Raw genomic sequence first — 22,767 nt, 5'->3', positions numbered from 1 at the left:
GCTAGTCGATCCTAAATCTAAAAGGCAGATCTGAATGTTTATCGGCCTTTTGTTGGGAAACTATTATCTAATGTAGATGGCTCGTAAAATTAATTTGACAGCGATTTTGTATTTAGTAAGGTATGAATAAAATGCAAAGACGAATTTAGTTTCTTATACAAAATCTTAATTTTCACTTATTATCCTTATCCTTATTCAGACTGGGCCCCGCGCAATCCGTTTCGCATAGGGCCCCGCAATCTATAGAACCGGCCCTGTTTAGTATCATGAACATATCATATGTACATACAAATATCGTTAACAGGACCAGTCTAGATGGCGAGGAGGGGAAGAGGGCATTTAAGATGAGTCCGGGAGTAGCGTCGATATTCCAATACCAGGCAAATAGCGTGGAGGCTGGCTGACCAATTTGTTAATGACATTCTCTGCCCACTGATCAACGGGGGTATCATAAATTAATTGTTCATAAATGCAAACACTGGCTAAGGGCACGACCGTTTGAAAATTAACGAGGAGAGAGGCAGGGGGGTGGAAATAAGAGAGAGAGAGAGAGAGAACGAGAGGGCGTAAAAGTAAAGAGAAATGAGAGAATGGTGAGGGTGGTGAGGAGAGTGACCCTTCCCGCCCCACGACTCCTTGTGCTACCATGTTTATCTGATGTAACCGCTGAAAGCAAACAACGGGAAAACCCGGACGCAGCTCTGTGCATACAACATGAACTTCATTTGTCTTTGGGGAACCGGGGGAAATAATACAATGACAATTTAAGTGAGCGATGTGTGCGAGTGTGTGTGCGCGCACATATCGCAACACTGGAAAAAAAAAAGGGGGGGGGGGAGACAACATGCGAGTTGCGAGGCCAGGGGTATGCAGGTAAAAGGTAAACATTGAATATCGATAGAACCAGGTCCAGCAGCCCCAACAACTAGAGCGTACACTGTGTGTGTGTGTGAAGAGAGGGACACTAAATCGTTTCCCAGCAATGACCTCGCTATCCTTGACCATCTAGTCGTGCCTGCTAACAGCTAAAAACACACACACACACACAAACAACACACGCTCGTCCCATTTCTGTCCGGCTCACTGTCCACCACATCAACAGAAAGATTTACACGTGGACACAATACACTATCACGTGTCCTTCAACGGTGACCAATACACATCTAGGCAATAAGTACAGTAGATGTACCTCTTTCATACCTTGCGATCTATCGGGGCATCTGTTTCTGTAGTCATGTGGCCAGCACAACCACCAACCGCCTTTTTATTTTTCCACAACTAATGCCAGGGACCCATTAAAGTGGGGTGGACTCAGGTGCGTCCTAAAAATCGTTGAAATTCAAAACCCATTACTATCGTTTCGGAAACCCAACACTGTACCACACAGCCACATGTTCCTTCCACAAACCACATCTTATCAATACATGTACTGTATTATGGTGCCGGGGGGGGGGGGTAGTCTCAAAAGACGCATAACTATCCATCTACTTATTGCGTCTTTAATATTGATATTTGTCTATATCGTTTAAATTGTTCTGTCTCTTGTAGGACAATGACAGCGTGTCCTACAGAGAACTCATCTATACACACACTCACGCACAACGTTCAGACCCACTGCCACGTCTGCAGAGACCCTGTACTCACCCACATAATTAGGTATGCTGTACCTTTATGTCCCTTGTAAGACAATGACTGCGTGTCATACAGAGAACTCATCTACACATACACTCACGCACAACGTTCAGACCCACTGCCACGTCTGCAGAGACCCTGTACTCACCCACATAATTAGGCATGCTGGTCATATTGTACCGCATGTCCTTGCACATCTTGATCGTGATTGGCTCACATCTCTGGTAATGGTTATCCAAGCGATGCGCCGGCGTCCTATCCACGGAGCCGCACAGCACCGCTGCCACCAGCAGTAGCACTCGCCCTGGGCTCGTCGTCTTAATCCATCCCGGAAAGCCGGAACACACATTTAAACCATACATGGTGGTGAAAACAATACACTCCAAGAAGACACTATTTTGGTTTCCAGGTAGACAAGAAAACGTAACTCTCCTTTTCACTACTAAAGCGATAGTTTCCTCTTGCTAAGAGTTAGCTTCTCCTGAAAATCGAAACACAGAATACCTTGTAACGCGATCCAGTTTTCATTCATATTTAATGCCATTATTTCCAAGTGTAACTTTCCTTCATGTGTGGACTGCTTTTTTTTTTTTAATACCAGTTGTTTTCCCGCCACTTCAATGGGCTACAACTCTGATTGATCGCTTAATAAGAACAGCAATGAGCCGCGAGTTACAGGCCCTACTTTGAACAATTGTTATCGAAACTTCTTTCAAGTCAGGCACGATATTTACTTGACGCCCGTATTGGTCGACAGACGGAGAGAGACACTGATAAAAAGAAAAGACCCTGTCCGTCTTTTTAATAAAGAACAAGAAAACAAGTGACCTTTAACACGCGCAGTCATAAATCCACCGGAAGTACGCGACAGGACCCAGCAGACGAACGAAGAGCGCCGAAACTCTGTGTGTCTGTGTGTGCGTGCGTGGAATCCAGGCAACCGCAAAGTCAACAGAAGAGAGGAGTCTCACTTAGTTGAAGATCAGATTGAAAGATTTCATGAGCTCTGGCGAGGTTACAATAGCCCGTTAAAACGAGTTCCTTTTGTTGGGGCAATTGGTACCTGTATAGGTATATCCAGCCGAAAAAATAGTGTGTCAACAGTGCCCAATGTGGAAATATGGCCGCGACGGCTGGTGTGATCTGGTTAGAGATATCTGGTGTCTCGAGATGTCCCAAGATGTCTAGGTGCCCTACTGGAAACTAGAGTTGTGTTACCATAGAGCAGAAGTGTAGGCAAGCTTCACTACAAAGCGAAGGGGATACTCAGGGGCGTATTCGATGCTTGTCCTTTCAGCTTTCTGCACTCTTTGTTTACTAGTAGTCTAGGAACTGTATAGATAAATAATAATGAATACAATTACGATATAGATATCAATATAACAAATAATATAATGATAAATATTATAGGTAATTATAACAGTATCATACATGCAAATTTAATAATATAATGAATGTAATTAGACCACAGCTAGATCAGATCTGGACGAAGTGACCGCCTCCTCTCCATTGAGGCTTAAAAAAAGAAAGAGCCTCTTTATTCGACTTTCAGTCATGGTGTTCCAAGGTCATTCATTGACACATAAGTGAACAGAAGCCCACATTTTAAGCGTTGGTTGGGTGTGAGTGTGTGTGTGTTTGCTGTTTGTATTTATATTGTTATTGATTTAACTCTTTCTCTCCGTAATTATTTACCACATTCTGGTGGAAACAACGTTGGTATCGTCAGGTAGGAGAGAAAGAGTTAATACTTATGCTGAGGTGGACACTCTAGTCAAACTGTATTTCCATTAGTTTTGACCAATAAAATTATCGTATCGTATAAAAATATAATAAAATCTAATTATAATAATGTAACATGTGTAAAGTTCCCCTTTTAGACCTTGCGATCTATAGGGCAGATGATGCAAAGGTCATCTTTTTTCCGAGGCCCGCGGTTAACGAGGGTGTCATGTGGTCAGCACAACGATCAACCGCCTTTACTTTCCTCAACTATTGTCTGGTACCCATTAGAGCTGGGTGGATTCAGAGGCGCCCAGAGATCCTGAAATTTAAAATCGCAGTCTTCACCAGAATTCGAACCCGGGACCCCCAAGCGCTTTACCACTTACATATGTAGATGAAATAATTATAATACTAAAATTTATCAATTATAATAATACGGTACAAGTAACTATAATTAGGTAATAATATGTTTTTTGTCTATTTATTTAAAACTCAAGGTACAATTATAAATGTAGTTGTAATAATGAAACAGTATAAATAAACTATATGGCACCTGCAAACAAGTCTCAAAGTATATTTTAATAAAGAGACCTTATTAACAAAGTAACTTTTTAAAAAATGTAGTCAACCTCGATACTTTAATAAAGCAGGTAAGCTAGCACACTTCACCTATCCCTTTAAGTCTGATGGGGCACCTTACAAGAACTGTCAACTGTCTTTCTCCATTCCTCTCAAGCACACTATCCATTAGTAATTGTAGCTCAGATTGTGAGATATATAATTTGTTTTATTGTAAACAAGAAATTTTGTGACTATCGGGAATTTTTTTAAAAAATCTGCTACACAATAATTAGATCCGTTCGAATCGAAATGTTAAGGTATAAAATGTTAGAGAGAAAGACAGAGAGAAACAGACAGAAAGAGAGAGAGACAGAGAGAAAGATAAAGACAGAGAGAGAGAAAAAGAGAGAGACAGAGAGAAGAGATACAAAGAGCGAGCCATATATGAGAAATATCTTTATGCTACAATCCAAACATCTCTTCATTCTGTAAGACTAAATCGTCTGTTCACTTTCCAGTGGCCAGTAAAAGTAAAAAAGTTCCCCTTTCAGACCTTGCGATATGTAGGGCAGACGATGTTAAGGTCTTCTGTTTCTTAGGCAGACGGTTAACGAGCAGGGTGTCCATGTGGCCAGCACAACGACCAACCGCCTTTACTAAGAGTTGGGTGGACCCAGAGCGCCCTAAAAATACCGAAATTCAAAATCCCAGTCTTCATCGAGACTTGAACCCATGACCCCAGGTTAGGAAACCAAACACCTTAACCAATCAGCCATCGCCCACCTCCTTTTCCCAGCGGCCAGTGTCGTTTTTTTTTTTTTTACATGTTTCGGATGTTCCTTCAGAATTGAAGTAAATCCTAGCCGAAAACCTCCTACAGGACGGCAGAGGATGGCTGAGGGAAGGATTCGAACCGGGAACCATCGAGACGACAATCCAGAGCGCATACCACACGACCAGGCAGCCACCTTTAATATTTCATTTAAATCTATCACAATTCTCTTGACCTTAATCGTGCAGTAGGTTGCGCTCTTTATCAAAACAGTCAATAAATCTTTGGCCAAAAATAAAATAAAATAAATCTTTGGCGGAAAATAAAATAAAATAAATCTTTGGCCAAAAATAAAATATTAAATAAATCTTTGGCCAAAAATAAAATATCAAATAAATCTTTGGCCAAAAATAAAATATCAAATAAATCTTTGGCCAAAAATAAATTATTAAATAAATCTTTGGCCACAAATAAAATATTAAATAAATCTTTGGCCAAAAATAAAATATTAAATAAATCTTTGGCCAAAAATAAAATATTAAATAAATCTTTGGCCAAAAATAAAATATTAAATAAATCTTTGACCAAAAATAAAATATTAAATAAATCTTTTGGCCCCCCCAAAAAATTAAATAAACCTTTTGGCCAAGAAAAAAAAAAGAAAAGCAGATGTTTCTATATTGCACTTTAGAGAAATGGTACACGAGTGACTACACCTGCGCGCGCATACACGGACTCAACAAAATTGTTTTCTTATCGCCGAGTTCTTTGAACACAGTCTCGCTACAGCTAATCTTAGCGCAGATTAAAATTGGGGACGACAATGAACAACTGAGTGATCCCCCCAGGCTTAAGATCTATTGTCAACTACTTTTCAAGGCTACTGGAGAATACACAAGAGTATCAACTGAACAGGTTTATATTGCGGTATCACTCGCTTTAAACAACTGCACTTCATATTATGGGATATTATCGCAGTCTTTGGGGCCAAGCTGAATGCAATAGATTCAATAACATTAGCTGCAGGTCAAATCTCGGTATTGAGATTGACGGATAGAGTCCAAAATATATTACCTTTTTTTTTTTACATAGAGACCTTTTGTATTATAAAAATCTTAGATGAAGGCGTCATCGAGATACAGTGGTGCTGTAAAAAGGTCATGGAAACGTGGTGGCTAAGTGCTTTAACCACTTTGGGTTCCGAACCAAGGGGGTCTTCGGGTTCGTATCCCAGTGATAACTGGCATATTGAATTTCGCGATTTCAGGGAGCCCCTGAGTTAGCCCAACTATAATAGGTACCTGACATTAAATCGAGAAAAGTAAAGGCGGTTGTCGTTGTGCTGGCCACATGAAGCCCTCGTTAACCGTGGGCTATGGTTAGGTTCTGCCCCGCAGAGCGCAACGTATCTAAATGGGAATACTTTAAAACGGCCATTCGATGCCTGTAATGAGCCCGTGTGGGTCAGTTGATGCCTATGTCAAATATTTTTTTTTTAAATAAATATTACAAAACTAAATCTTCCTCCCTGTCATCGGTTCCATTGTCTAATATTTCCCTGTACAGATGTTCGATATTCCCCCGCCCTGTTCACCAACGGACGCAGAGAATGTGCACGTTCGCTTGCAGACGCAACTGCCTCATGGCGGCAAGCGATGACTTCAAAGAGAGCTCTCAGCATCCTAATGAGCAGAAATCATGGAGCCCTAGTTACCCACCCACTAAATGCCCCCCTGCTGTGATCATGACGCCAGGAGGAAAACACGGCGTCTGTTGGAAAGCTGTGGAAGAAAAAGTTAACCTGCACACAAGAAAAACGTACATGTTTTTTTTTAGCCCTCAAAACAAAGCTCGTCGTTTGATGGAAATAAATACAAAACAAGAAGCAAGACTTCAATAGAGGAGGAAGCTTTTTTTTTGTCTTAAGGAGTATGTTAAAACAGATATTAGATCTACATTTCTACAGAAATAAAGGAATAAGTATTGCTCAAGGGAAATGAGTTTACAAATGCCTATTAGGAAAGAATTCAGGTCACATGTTCCCCTATATCTACGAATGCAGTTCTGCTAATGAGGAAATGGTAGGATAAAGCCTGGACATGAACTGGGCCGCCTCGTGTTTCACGAGCTAACAATCTTAACTTTTTGATACAGATTTGCTAGGTGATCAACAAATACTGAAATAGGGGTGCCAATTTAGTAGATTCCTATTAGTTGGTCCAGGGCCAAGCTATCTTCACATTTTTTTCCAAATGATTTTTTTTTTAATAGTATTTCCATGTTAGCGGTTGGTCAAAGGCCAAGCTATCTCCACAATTTATATTCATCATAATGTAGTTACAACAAGAAATCATCGATTACTTTTTTCTTTACACGCTATAGTCATCAATGGCATAGTCCATACAAAACCGAGTTGTTGGCCCACAACTAAACACTTAATATCCTAATAGCTGAGTTGTTGGCCCACCCAAACTAAATACTTAATATCCAAATAGCTGAGTTGTTGGCCCACCCAAACTAAATACTTAATATCCAAATAGCTGAGTTGTTAGCCCACAACTAAATACTTTATATCCAAATAGCTGAGTTGTTAGCCCACAACTAAATACTTAATATCCAACTAACCCAGAACAGAATCCGATGGGGAAGTGATGTTGTGGCCCTATGCTCCACTTGAAGTGTGAATTGAAGATGTAGGACCTACTCCCTATTTTATTGAGTTGTATCTATGCCCGTGAACTGCAGTATTATGCCTGTCTTCTATTCTATCACTAGTAGCCAATGAAAGATTTTTAAAAAAATCATAATTCTCCTAAAGAAACGAAACAATGTTCTTCGTGGCTATAACAACGTCAGACTGTTTCTCCACGACTATGTCATCTGTTATCGTAATGTCACGAGAATGCCATTTATCATCATAATGTCATGATAAAAGATGACACTTTCTGTAATGGTCTTTTTTTTTATTTTAATAAACTGGTATAACATCCTTTGGTCTGTGTATTCACGTGTACAAGTTGCACGGCCGTGTGACAGGAACATGAAGGGTCTGGGGGGTTGCGCCTCGAGACCACGAGAAGAATGCGAGGGAGACAGACTGGATCACAGGACAGAGTGCGTCGAGTGTTTCATTACAAAATAAAAATGGCATGTTGATGACATCCAATATGGCTGACTGGTCGTGCGGTTGGAGCGCTGGACTGTCGTTCGGATTTATCGACGGTCGAGGGTTCAAACCCTGCCCGCTCACATCCCCCGTCGTCCTGCGGGAGGTTTGGACTAGGAAGTAACTATCTTCAACTCTGAAGGAACATCCGAAACATGTAAAACATTGTACAAAACATTTCAACAAAAAAACTAGAAAATATATTTTCAAAATACTTTTAAAAAACACAAACAAAGCTTATATAAAGTATTGTTGTATCCATTAGTTTGAATCAGTCCTATAATTACATTTGTAATAGATTTAGACTAACAATTAAAAAAGGATTTATAAAAATAATTTTTAAAAGGGGTCTGGGGACGACCTGATTTAGAACTCATGGCTCAAGCCTTCTCAGGCCAACACGGTAACCGCTCTGCTAATGGGGAGCTTATGAACATGGAAGATTGTATAGTTATCTATTGTTTCTTTAGTCTCGTACTATTTTTCAGGTTTGTGTTCACTAAGGCTCAGACGACGACCTATGATGGGGACTAACTCAGCTTATACTACCACTTCTGTCAAGTACTATTTCTTTACCTAGTTAGAGACACCAAGCAAAATAATTAATTGTTTTGTTTTTAATTGCCTCTTGAGTTGTCAGATAAAAGAAATAATAGTGCGAATAAAGATAACCTTAACCTTGGTTAGGCCAATAATAGAATATGCATCCTCCGTTTGGGAGCCCCTCAACTCAAGAAAACATTAAGAAACTGGAACAGACACAAAATAGAGCAGTAAGATTCATAACAAACGAATATTCACATTTGACTAGAGTAACACTTTTAGTAAAATCACTAAATTTAGAAAGCCTTCAGGACAGAAGGCTCAAAAGTAAAGTAGCAATCATACATAAAACACTGAACCATAATCTTCAAATACAAAAACAAAATTTAATAAAATACTCTGAAAGACACAAAGATAAAGGCACATTCCTCGTCCCATATGCTAGGACAAATTTGTACAAACACTCCTTCTTCTCTAGTGCTATTAGAGCATGGAATGGGTTGCCTGAGCTAGCCAGGAAAACCAGTGACTTGGCAGAATTTAAGTCATTGGTTAATATGCATGACTGAATGCATGACGCGTAGGGCGTAATCATCTTCTTTTTTGAAGTAACGTCTGTATTATATAAGATAAGATAAGGTAACAGCAGTTCTGGTATTGCTCAGACGACGACCTATGATGGGGACTAACTCAGCTTATACTACCACTTCTGTCAAGTACTATTTCTTTACCTAGTTAGAGACACCAAGCAAAATAATTAATTGTTTTGTTTTTAATTGCCTCTTGAGTTGTCAGATAAAAGAAATAATAGTGCGAATAAAGATAACCTTAACCTTGGTTAGGCCAATAATAGAATATGCATCCTCCGTTTGGGAGCCCCTCAACTCAAGAAAACATTAAGAAACTGGAACAGACACAAAATAGAGCAGTAAGATTCATAACAAACGAATATTCACATTTGACTAGAGTAACACTTTTAGTAAAATCACTAAATTTAGAAAGCCTTCAGGACAGAAGGCTCAAAAGTAAAGTAGCAATCATACATAAAACACTGAACCATAATCTTCAAATACAAAAACAAAATTTAATAAAATACTCTGAAAGACACAAAGATAAAGGCACATTCCTCGTCCCATATGCTAGGACAAATTTGTACAAACACTCCTTCTTCTCTAGTGCTATTAGAGCATGGAATGGGTTGCCTGAGCTAGCCAGGAAAACCAGTGACTTGGCAGAATTTAAGTCATTGGTTAATATGCATGACTGAATGCATGACGCGTAGGGCGTAATCATCTTCTTTTTTGAAGTAACGTCTGTATTATATAAGATAAGATAAGGTAACAGCAGTTCTGGTATTGCCAACTATCCTGCTAAAAATATATTACTTTGTCAACGTCTTTCCCACCTATTAGATCTTTTCATACAAGGCGGGAAAAAAAAAACCTATAAATAGCTAGATGTTTGGTCTATCCGATGTATAAGATAAAGCGTTGATGACCTAAATTTTTAAAGGTTTTTTTTTAGCTCTTTAGACTGAAGAATAAAATGTTGTACAATATTCCGTTTATAGCGCACAATAATTTCAGAACAGGGGAAGCAATGCACGTTAAATTTAGTATTTAAAAAAAACAAATAGGTCACTAGCGGTAATAACGTAGGGTTGACTGGAATAACACTGCCACACATTGAGATCATGTTAAAACTTTAGCTCAATTCTTTTTTTTTTTTTTGTTATTTAGTTGGCAAGAGTGGCGTTTGAATTAGCTCCCTTGACATGATTTAGTTTATCGTGAAAATCGATGTTAACACCTTTAATTGATTGATTGAAAGTTTTGTTTGTCATGGCTGCTTTAAATATTGATTTTGATTCATCAATTTGATCGATACCACATACTTTTTTTTTGGGAAGCCAGAATGCGTTTTTCTGTAAATATTTAAACTGTTCAGATTTCTGCATCTATAGTGTAGATTACTGTAGATAATATGGTCTTAGGGTCTGTGTGAATAAAAAAATTAAATAAATGAAAATATAATGCGATTTCAGATTTTAGGTGTGAACTGATGTTATATACTTCTTTATTTACACCAGCGATGTCCAGACTACGACACGCGGGCTATATCCGGCCCGGTGAATCTTCCATCCACATTTTATACTGAATCCGTGAGTATTGGTTTTGTGGCTGAGAGGTTAAGGCATTTGGCTTCATAACCGAGAGTCTCTGGTTCGACACGACACCCGCGTTAACCGTTGGCCATAGAAAGAGATGACCTCTACATCATCTGCCCTACAGATCTGAAAGGTCTGAAAGGGGAACTAGTATCGGTTCCCTTTGACTCGACTAATGGTAGAGGCGACGAGACCCGTGTCACGTGTGTCAGAAACTTGTGTGCCCCCATGATTCGGGCGGTCGTTGACGTGTGACATCAAACTGCTGATAGACAACGTCACCATTAAAAACTTGAAATAACTTGAGCAACTTCTTTGTGAACGAAACTAAATAGAACTTTTTATAACAATGTAAACAAAGTCATCTTGGTTAAAGGAAACAAATATTGTAGACTTAATTAAGAATATAAAATGGTACTTAGAACAAAATCTAACTCACTGCAATAACACGTCTTTTCACTCTGGCAATCTGGAGTCCCCATGTCCTACCTGAGACAGCTGACGACAACGCCGTTTATCTTGCATCATTCACAACAAATCGCTAACCTCTTCCCACCGTCACCATAGAAACACACACACTCCATAACACACACCCCCAGCCGAAAAAAGGTTGGGCACTATGTAGTTTCATGTTCGTATTTTTTAATGCCCCCCCCCCCCCCCCCGGGTACAATTACTAGACCAGTGGTCAGTTTGTGTATATATAGATGAAATAGGAATATAACACGTTAAGTTAGTCGCAACGAGTATTTTAGGTCGGGCACACAGACCCATGGCCAAGCACATCTTCTCTCGTTCCACGAGTAACTTAATGATCTGACCATCTGTTGCTCTTCAATCAATGAAATAGCTTTGTTATTTGGTGGTTTTTCTTTTAATCCGAAATGCTATCCCCCCCCCCCACACCCCCCGCTCTCGTGCCTGTATGTCTACGGGTGTGATAGTGTGAAGTACTTTGGGGGGGGGGAGGGACCTCTCGGCGGCTCCTCGTCCTGTCAGAGTTGACAGCTCGACAACTCGTCCTTCATTCTTGTTCCCGTGTTCCGAGCTGGTGAGAAAGGGTGGGAAAAAAAACGAGGTTGGGGGGGGGGGGGGCAACGCCACGCTCAAACGACCACAAAGGAAGAAAGGGGGGGGGGGAGAGAGGGGAGAATGCCGGAAATTATTGTTTGGCAGAGTGCGCAACAAGGTGTTTAAAAATTTGCCCTTTGACCCGCAAGCCCCCCCCCCCTTTTTTTTTGTACTAACAGTGTAAGATCAGAACTTTTTTTTTTTTGAATCTATTTTATCCTTTGTCTTTTTTTTTCTCTTGTTAAGCACTCAAGCAACATCTCCCTATTCTATACATACACATGGATACCATCCAAGAAAATGGACCTCATTCACCAATCGTAAACAAACAACATTTATTATCACGTGGTAATATTGATAAAACAACGGAGAAAAAAAAACGTATCACGTGACATCCTGCATGTATAACGTACGTAATTCGTATAGAAGGCTCAAAAGTAAAGTAGCAATCATACATAAAACACTGAACCATAATCTTCAAATACAAAAATACAAAATCTAATAAAATACTCTGAAAGACACAAAGATAAAGGCACATTCCTCGTCCCATATGCTAGGACAAATTTGTACAAATACTCCTTCTTCCCTAGTGCTATTAGAGCATGGAATGGGTTGCCTGAGCTAGCCAGGAAAACCAGTGACTTGGCAGAATTTAAGTCATTGGTTAATATGCATGACTAAATGCATGACGAGTAGGACGTAATCATCTTCTTCTTTGAAGTAACGTCTGTATTATATAAGATAAGATAAGAAGATAAGAAGAGATAGAGAACCACGTGGCTAAATGTTGTTTGTTTACGATTGGTGGAATGAGGTCCAATGTTCAAGCAATATAACTTTAATAAAGGCGCGTCCATAATGGTGTCGGGATATTTGTGAACATTGACCGATCGACTTAAGTGGGAACGCCCCCCCCCTGGACCCCCGATTGCGGGAAGAGAGAATATTTGTTACAGTGTTCGTGTCTTTAAGTCATTTAGTTCTTTGTTATGCCTCGTTCACACTGCTCGGTCACGCATTAAACAAAGATGTCTTCGAGTTCCGCAGTGCAGAACCAACGTAACACACCACAAGATATATCAATACTAAATATCACGCGTTAAAAAAAAAAAGGGGGAGGGTGTGCACAATTCAATTCTAGACAACGAACTAATGAACAAAAATGTTTGTAACAAATCGTAAATTTAATCTGATAATTGAGAAATCAGATTTTCGTACATTTTGAATCGGAAAATGTCTTGCAGTGGAGATGATCCAATAAAGTAGTGTATGTATGTATGAGTGTGCCGCCTTTGTGCGCTCCTAGCTATTACAACTTTGGAAAGTGAAATAAGGTGATATCAAGATGTTGAGTACGTCGTGAGTAATGCAGAGGCAGTCTTGTCTGGTCGGGAAAAAAAAAGTCAGCTCTGTCATGCCCAAGTAAGTGCCCCCTTCTTCCCTTCTCTCTCCCTAGTTTCAATACAGGTCCGCTCTGCCCAAGTCCAATACAAGCCCTATCTGTCCGGTTCCAATACAAGCCTTATCTGTCCAGGTCCAATACAAGCCCTCTCTCTCTCTTTCAAGGTCCAATACAGCTCAATCTGTCAGGGTCCAATACAGGTAAACTCTGTAGAGGCCCAATACAAGCCCTCGCCCCCCTCTCTCTCAAAGTCCAATTCAGGTCCCCTGTGTCATAGCAAGCTTACGGACACAGACACAGTGACACTATATCCCATAATTCTGTGTGCGTGTGTAGAGGGAGGAGTGTTTAGATCTAGTCGTTCTGCTCGGCTAGTAACCACGTGACCTGGCGGCGAGATAGAGAACACGATAAAACCATACAAAGTGTAACAGCTGACTGGGTTTCAAACCTAGGACAAACACACTGAACCAACCACTTTGTAATGCAGCTAAAAGTAGAGCTCGGCTACCTGTGACCTTCAGATGCCAACAAACAATCCGACAATCAAATATATAACAACAATAATAGCATGTATGTTGTGTCGTTTAAAAAAAAAGGTGACGTAAGACTCGAGGCTCTTTGCGAATGTACCGAACATTAAAAAAAAAATAAAAAAATATGCAAAATAATAAAACCATATTTCTGACAGCCGTGTTCGAAAGTCTATATATTACGGTTCGCGGTCTGTCTGAGCTCCAAACCTTTGATACATGTATTGAACCCAATCCTTACGTTTTGGGGTGAACATTATAAAAGACGAGTCTAAGGATCTCATGGGGACACACGGAATGATCCGTTCAGGTAAGTACGAAGCATTTCATCATCGTAGATGGACTAGGTGACAAAGTGTGATGACATAGTGAGTCTTGCACTCACGGGGGCTACATTGGAGTGTGCGTAAAAAAAACAAAACACAACAACAACACAACAACAACAACAACAGACCCATTAGCAATATCTTCATGGTAAACAAGAAAAAAAACGTTAAAAATAAAAATACTTGTTTAAAAAGACAACATCTCCTTCATGCAACTTATAGAGCGATTGTTTTTCTCTTTAAAAAATTAATTAACGTTAGATTTAAAAAAAAATCAACAATAGACCATTTTCAACCCCCGCCACGCCCCCTTCTCTCCGAAAAAGAATCCTGGTCAAGCGAATGTATAGATCTAGTACACCCAGGGCCGGTCCTAACAAATGCGGGGCCCTATGCGAAACGGATTGCGCGGGGCCTACTCTGGGTAGCGATAAGGATAAGTTCAAAATTTAGATTCTGTATAAGAAAAGACATCCGTCTTTGCAATACATTTTCATTAAAGTAATACATTAATAATTAATTATATTAATTATGAGTTTTCCTGAGATTTTTCAGGAGATATATTTTGCAATTTCAGGAGATTTCTAGGAGGCCGTGGAAACCCTGTTATTATATATAAGATTTAATTTAATAGTTTACACCTAGAATTAGCGGGGGGGGGCTATGAAAGTACGGGGCCCACTGCGGTCGCATAGGTTGCAGTGGCTTAAGGCCGGCCCTGAGTACACTTTATAATAGTCCAATGAGAACCGTTTAGATCCAAGAGTATTGTAGACGCAAAAAACATTCATTTATGAAACTCTTGATTCAATAATGCCCTACATTCGGAAATTCCCGAACGCAATAGTCCTTTCAAAATCGATGCTGGGTCTAGACCTAGAATCCTAGATATTAATCTCTAGCCAAATTTAGATTTATTTTATTTAAAAATGATAACGCTTAAACTAGAGTTTTCCCAGTGTGGCCAACGAGCTGGTAATTCTTTTATTGGTGATATAGATCTACATCAACTGTTAAATTTCTAGGAAAATCGTTAGAGCCGTTTTTGAGATCAGCTGTCCATGTTCCTGGATCCAGGTTCCATGAACGAGTGATATATTATAATTTTAAAAAGTTTGATTTGTGTAAAAAAAAAAAAAAAAAGCTGTACACATTTTGTGCTACTACAGAGATTCTCACAAATATACAGAAAGGACCCCTATAGATGACACCATATGGTAGTTTACTAACAGTGCCCGGCACAGAAACTTTTTGTACTGCACAGAAAGTTCCGAGTAATGAAACGAATGTGTGTATGTGTGTGTGTGTGTGTGTGTGCTTGAGGGTTTCGCGGAGTTGTATGAAATATGGTGGACTTTATGGTCAAGATTTATGCAGTGACATTTCCAGGTGAATAACTTCATAATTAAATGTCATCTAACTGTACATTTCAAGTACACAGCGAGAAAAAGGAATCACAACTCTGGACATAAAAACTTCTTTGTGAAAAAGTAGACCTCAAAAATACAACAGTATGGTGTTGTTATCAATTTTTAGACTTGCAACAAAAGTTTTGCATTATTATTTCGTATACTTCTGTATAGTCTACAGAGACTTCGTATGTGCAGTTTATAGTTGTCTTTTTTAAAACTCCGTGGCTGCATTAATTAGAATTTTTAAAAAACTACAACCTACAATGAATAGACTAGAGAAGAAGCGGCACAGATTTAGTGAGAAACATGATAAAAAATAATTAACAAAAATCTAACACTCCAGAACAGAATCATTAGCTATGTATCAAAGCGACTGAAGATGTGAAACTATCTAACACCATACACGGTATCCAGACTACATCGATTATTCTTAAAGATCGGTATATATATATATATATAATGATTCTGTTCTGGAGTGTTAGATTTTTGATTATTATTATTATATATATATATATATATATATATATATAAACTCATTGAAGTTTAGTTTGTTTTAAATGTTTCAGATGTTCTTTCAAAATTAAAGATTATTACAAACTAGCCCAAACCTCCCGCAGGACAGCGGAGTATGGCAGCCATCCAGGTAGATTATACAATAGGGTGAAAATATTAATTCCTCACTTTCCTAAATTAAAGGAAAGTGAGGAATTAATATTTAAAAACAAATGTACTTCGGGTACTTAGAGCCCTATTAGAGTAAATAGCTTGTTTGTCTAACAGAAATGTCCTAGATATAAAATGGACAATTTAAACTTTATTTGTTGACTACCATAAAAAAACAAAGAAACACACGAACACAAACAAAATATAATAATAGATAAATTCAATGTTACAAATATGTACTACAACATCGCCGAAACAATAAATAAATAAGGAATTCAGTGTTTTGTATCACGTGGTCCCCGTAACAACAATGTCCCCCACATTTGTTTCCTTATTCACAAAGTTTTTGACTTTGCTAGATGAGTTAGACCAGTGGTTCCAAAACTATGCTCGACGGAACTCTTAGTGTTCCACCAGGCCTGAATAGATGTTCTACGAACTACTGGGCTAATTAACAAGTAGGCCACCACGTGATTAAATCTTTCTTAAAAAATAAGCAAAGTGTTCCGTTAAAGAAAAAAAGTTTTGGGAAACACCGCCTATAATAGACAGATATTTAGGTCAACGACTAATTATTCCCTACCCCACGAGAGATTACGTCTCAAACATGTCAACGGCAATGAAGTGGCACCTTTTCCACTGAACAACAGACGAGGCTGAATTTGTGTAACGAGTCGTTTGATCTGTGCACGCCTGACGTTTATGAGCCCTCACCAAGCGGCTCGTCTTACCCGGAGAGGTGTTGCATGACCACATTAACTGCCTCGTATTTGTCAACCAACCTAACCCGCCGCCGCGACACCCGAGGAAAGAGTGTGACAACTTTCTTGAGGGCTACAATATAACCTCCTCTAGCGTGAGATGTGGGGAAATAGGGGAGGGGGGGGGTAGTCTTTATGGCCAGCGTCGAAGATTCAGTTAACAGATTTTTATAAGGCACCGCAAGAAACGAGGTGATATGCTCCGGCATTCCCACCACAAATTTAATTTCTGGTATAAAATATTTCTAGGTTATGATGCTTGCCTTTGCTGTAAACTAAGCCAGAGTCTAGGTCTCTCTGACCCAAGTCACATCTGTTTTCAGTTTCCTTATAGACGCTTGCGGGGTCAAAGTCAGTGTTAATATTATAATTTAATTGTTTTATTACAAGAGGTGCTGTAGCTTTATCTGTTCACGTGTTCATGGAACAGCGGTTCTCAATCTTTTAAGCTCGGCGAACCCTTTTTTACAATCCCCCACCCACACAGCAATAGAAGAATAGACAAAAAACAATCAATATTTTTTTATGGTCTTAGGCGACCCCTGGCAAATCGTCAATCGACCCCCAATGGAGGCCGCGACTCACAGGTTGAGAACCCCTGCTTCAAAATAAAGTGGCACATTCTAACTCATCGCTACATCTATGTTCACTGTTGCTCACAGTATTGGGATGGAATCTCTTTTAATATAAATCAATGAACACAAGATTTTATCAACATTTTTTTTTTGAAGTTCTACCAACTGAGACTCAAGAGATGAGTTGGTTTTTTTTTTCAGAACTTTTTTGAAGTGTTTAACTTGTGTTTCCAAGTGTAGACAGTTTACAAATTAAACGTCCTTCAAGCAGAAGATAATTACGTCATACTTCATGTTTTAACATAGTCGAGAATGTTAATTAGAGACTTGAACTCTGTTGTCCTGGCTGAATCAGGCAACCCGTTACAAGCTGTATATCTAAATAAAAATGCATAAGACTAGGGAAGAAGGGGCACTGATCAATTACAGATGTTACTACAAAAAATGAAGATGATTACGTCCTACGCGTGTTCTAATGTCAATCTAGTCATGCTTGCTCATTAAATGACTTAAATTCTGTGTGTGTACGAATTCGTCCTAACATAGATTATCTATAGAATGAGAGATGTGCCTTTGTGCTTGTAAATTTATAAGTATTTTTATAACACGAAATATATTAAATCTTTAAATTATCGATCTAGATCGATTTTTTGTGTTCTACCCAGTAATTAGATTCTAGAGATCTAGATCTACGTTCTTGATCTAGACGCCTATATAGTCTAGATCTAGATAGAGACTATAGAGCTAGTTGGAAGATGACAGATCTTGTCTAGAGCTGCAATGGCTGCATTGAAAATAGATCTATCACTATTACTATTAGTAGTATTAGTAGATCTATTTTCTAGATCTATAACTGTCAAGTGTCATAACATAACCATTGTCCATTTGTTTTTCTATAGATCTATAGATCAATAGATCTAGAATATAGATGTAGATCTAGACCTAGTCAAGATCTAAGTATAGTATCGAATGCCTATATAGATTATTAATGATTATATAGAGTCTATAATTATATTATGTATAACTATAAGTATAGAGTAGATATAATATATGTAGATCTAAATCTACGTAGACAAAAAAAATAAAACATGCTTACCCATACAAATATTGTAAATAAATCCAATGATTCTTGAACTCTATAGAGAACAAACAACAATAAGCAAGGCAATTCTTTTTCTAAAGACGAGGGCTAGAAAGTTTTAAAACAAGTTAGTCCAACACTTCGTCTGCTAGCACCACTCGTGTTTCGTCTGACACAAAACCTCTTTTCACGCACGGTGAAGAGCCAATGTTTTTCACCAAAATAAATCATCCGCGACCTCGCTACGGAGCTCGAGGGATGGTTTGCCCCGCCGCGTCTGCGTGTGTATGTGTGTATCCCTCATTGTGTACGTGTGGAGGTGTGAATCGTCTGCCACCACAGCTGCACGCGAAGACCTCCTCAACTCTCTCGTCGCGCGCACTGATACCTCTTCTTTCTCTTGTCTTGGGCCCTCGACGAGATGGGAGAAGACTTGTCCTCATTATTCATTTACCTATGCTTTGATAAACGTGTTTTAAATAATGACTTAGGTGTAAACAATGCTGAAAACAACAAGGGAAATTAACCAAAAACTTTCTTTGAGCCATTTTTTTATCCTTATTATTTTCACTTGCATATATTGGACAAGGCGTTTAGAGAACTTCATTTATGGAAGGACTATTGAGTCTGTTAGTTCCATAATTAATCATGTTTATGGCTGTCAAAGTTTAGAAGAGATATATCCGAATTTTAGAAGACATAAGCCCTGCTAAGGAAATCGTCAAAATGGTGTGATAAAAAAACGCGCCAATAAAACAAGGTTTATTGTTAAAATATGTCACGTATTGAAAGTTAATCCAACCAAATTTTTATATTTGTTATAAATTGTTATATTATAACATACATTGCAAGAGAAATCATGTCAACAATCTGGTGGTTAAAAAGATACAATAACTTTTTTTTTTAAATTCTCATTTCTGAAATCAGTGGCAGGGCATAACGCTACTGGTGGGATCCCGGGTCCCTAGGTCAGGTCAAAGATTGTAACTGAACCTTATTAAATCTGAAATGCCTACTGCTTCAATTTTTAAGTTATTCCAGTGTTGTGTTTTAGGCAACTATAATTCGGGATTATGCCTAGGCTTCAATATATTTCTCTGGTCTTCATTGTATCATTATGCCCACAATGTGGTCAAAGAAAACGCTTTAGGGACACTATCAAAGCCTACCCGAAAGCATTCAAATTGATCCTCCAACTTGTGAGACGGTAGCGAATGATAGAGCATAAAGGCACCGCCCTGTGAAAACTGACTAAGGACATTAAAAAAAAACAAAAAAACAACAGTCTTGACTCAGAGAAAGCGCCAGAGAAGAGACTCATGGCAACTTTCACAAGCTCCAACTGGAATTCCGTTGTAAGCCTTGTCTTATCTTATTTTATAAAGAATTCGGAACAAAAAAAATATTTCTGAAAAAGTATCATTTGAAAAAGTATCATTTGAAAAAGTATCATTTGAAAAAGTATCATTTGAAAAAGTATCATTTGAAAAAGTATCATTTGAAAAAGTATCATTTGAATTTCAAAGATTAGAGTCTGAAGCATTGTTTTTTTTTTTTTTTTTTTAGTCTCTTATGTTTTTCAAACAAATCAAAAAGAAGACGGTACAAATACTCCCAGGGGTAACACAATCAGATACGCCCCTGACCCTGTGTGAACTATGTTAGCAGCTTGGCCTCTATCGACCACCGACCTAACAAGTAAAGATCGCGTCTGCGCGCAATTCTCGTCTGCTATTATTGCAGCGCCACCCCCTAACGGTTGACCTAGTTTCCACAATAATAATGTGTAGTGATGAGCTTGATTGTCTGGGCTTTTTAATGCTCTTAAATGTGTGTTATTTTCTTTCTGCTTTCAATATTTAATAAATGAATGGTACACCCAGATGACAACGATAGTTATTTTAGGATAGTATTTAAAGACGCGTCATATAAGTCAATACGTAACTTGGTTTTGTAGTGATTGTTTAGACAGGACCCCCCAACATTTCAATGCCCAAAGGAATTTTAAGTTAGTTTAACCACCAGATAATCAACCGGACTCAGACCCCATTATTTGTTGTTTTTTAAATGGAAAACCTGATAGACCTAGTACAATGTTTCCCAAACTGTGCTCCGCGGAACCCTAATGTTTCGCGAGCCCTGAATAGGTGTTCCACGTACTTCTGAAATAATTAACTAGTAGGCATGGGCGTAGCCATGATTTTTTTATGTGTGTGTGTGTGTAATTAATCTTGATTACATTCGGAACCTTCATTCTTTCGGAAGACGTATATTGTAGGCCTACCCTACAAAAGGTTCTTCCTGGAGTTAGTGAAAAAATTGTAGCCCCCCTCCCAGTCGTTGCCAGCAAGGAGGTCTGGGGGAGCGCTGCGAGCTCCCCTAGCGAGGGACGGAGCCCCCCGTCGCCAACCAATATTTCCGGTATTGAAAGCCAACAAAATGCACGTTCTGATGTATCTACAGTGCATTATCCTGCTATTAAAACTTTAATTTCAAAAACCTTATGTGCTATTCTTGCTGACTTAGATCCTCCCGCGTCGTTCGGCGCATTGGGCGGTAAGCTGCTTCTACAAAAATCTGTTACTGAAGCCTCTTCCCACCTGCTCTGAGGACCTCCTTAAAGTGTGGCCAGGTTATACTAGGATGTCCCTGTTTGCGTTCTCGTAATGGCCTCCATGTCATCGCAACTCTTATTATGCGTAATTCATTTTGTCGTAGAACATGTCCCGCAAACCCTATGCGACGCTCTGTCACAACCTTACTAAGGGGTCGACTCCCAGTTCGGCATAGGATTTCCTTGATTAAGACCCGATCTCTATAACTGACTTCTAAAATCCGTCCAAGCCATCTTTGTTGACCCACATTTAGCCTTCTTCATTTTCGGCAGATGACTATTCACTGCATTTTATTATTTGAGCCCAGCCACTGGTAGAAATGTGTAACCTCTCTTGGCTACGCGCTTGAATTAGGTGACTGTAATTTGCTGTAATTTGCGTTCAAAGACCGCATCACAAACCAAAAGATAAGAGACAGGGTTACTGCATCGAAAACCCCCTGGTAGGGGTTTTAAACTCAAAACCCCCTTGGCTGCGCTGGGGCAAGTGATGGTTTAGTATTAAAATCTCACCTAAAATAAACAAAATCAAAGCAAAAAATCAGTGACTAAATTCCGATCCTGCGGGATTTCATTTGGGGGGGGGGGTGTTGAACCCCAATCTCCCCCTGGCTACGCCCATGCTAGTAGGCCACCAAATGAATTAAGTCTCTCCAAAAGTAAGCAAATTTTTTCCGCTAAAACTCAGAATGTGCGAAGTGTTCCGTTAAGGACAAGGTTTGGGAACCACTGACCTAGTGTACTAACTAAAAGAAAGAGAAACGTCACTCAAATCATAAGAAGACCTAGGTTTAAATTATAAGGAATATCTCTAGGGACCGTTTTCCATACACACACACACACACGCACACACACACACACACAAAGAGTCCATAAAGGCTAACACATAGGCCAACCATTAAAAAAAAAATGTGGATTACCGCTAGGGCTATTTATAATGGGTAATGATTTCCTATCATTAAAAAAATGAATTTCACTAAACGCAGGCTAAATAACTTAAAAATGTTTCACTATGCACGTGTATCAAAGATAAACAGAGAGAGCATCAAAAAACTTGATCTGGTCACGTGATGTGGTTGTTGTTGTTTTAGATTCTCATATTGTTTCACGAGTGTTGGATGTCCCTCGTCCCATATGCTAGGACAAATTTGTACAAATACGCCTTCTTCCCTAGCGCTATTAGAGCATGGAATGGGTTGCCTGAGCTAGCCAGGAAAACCAGTGACTTGGCAGAATTTAAGTCATTGGTTAATATGCATGACTAAATGCATGACGCGTAGGACGTAATCATCTTCTTTTTTGAAGTAACGTCTGTATTATATAAGATAAGATAAGATAAGATAAGATAAGATAAGATAAGATAAGATAAGATAAGATAAGATAAGAAATGAGGATTATTACATCCGAGTCTCACGCTCTCGTGGGACGAAAGGGATATGGCGGCGAGGTACGAACCCGGAACCATAAAGACGACAGTCCAAAGCGCAAACCACATGAACGGATGATGAACAGGCATCTATCTAATTTTGCGTATATTGTAGATGTTAAATATAAACCAATAAGGGTGCAGTGGCTGAGCGGTAAAGCGCTTGGCTACCGAACCGGGGACCGGGGTTCGAATCCTGGTGAAGACTGGGATTTTTTAATTTCGGGATCTTTGGGCGCCACTGAGTCCACCCAGCTCTAATGTGTACCTGACATTAGTTAGGGAAAAGTAAAGGCGGTTGGTCGTTGTGCAGGCCACATGACACCCTTGTTAACCG

At 39.1% G+C, this 22,767-nt stretch overlaps 1 protein-coding gene across 1 annotated transcript in view; it reads right to left on the bottom strand.

The window, feature by feature from the left end:
• The window catches only part of LOC106080186 (frizzled-9-like), a 33,162-nt gene extending 14,477 nt beyond the window's left edge, over nucleotides 1-18,685 (bottom strand). The window contains exons 1-2 of the mRNA XM_056033013.1: nucleotides 18,406-18,685; nucleotides 1,781-2,964 (exon numbers count right to left, since the gene is read on the bottom strand). Coding sequence (XP_055888988.1) covers nucleotides 1,781-1,994 — 214 coding nt within the window. The 5' untranslated portion in view covers nucleotides 1,995-2,964; nucleotides 18,406-18,685. The remainder of the gene's footprint in view (nucleotides 1-1,780; nucleotides 2,965-18,405) is intronic.
• Between the last annotated feature and the right edge of the window lie 4,082 nt (nucleotides 18,686-22,767).

This window comes from Biomphalaria glabrata, chromosome 6, assembly GCF_947242115.1.
Source record: "Biomphalaria glabrata chromosome 6, xgBioGlab47.1, whole genome shotgun sequence".
Classification (NCBI taxonomy): domain Eukaryota; kingdom Metazoa; phylum Mollusca; class Gastropoda; family Planorbidae; genus Biomphalaria; species Biomphalaria glabrata.
The sequence above is the reverse complement of the archived record's forward strand: the minus strand, read 5'-3'. Positions and strand labels throughout refer to the sequence as shown.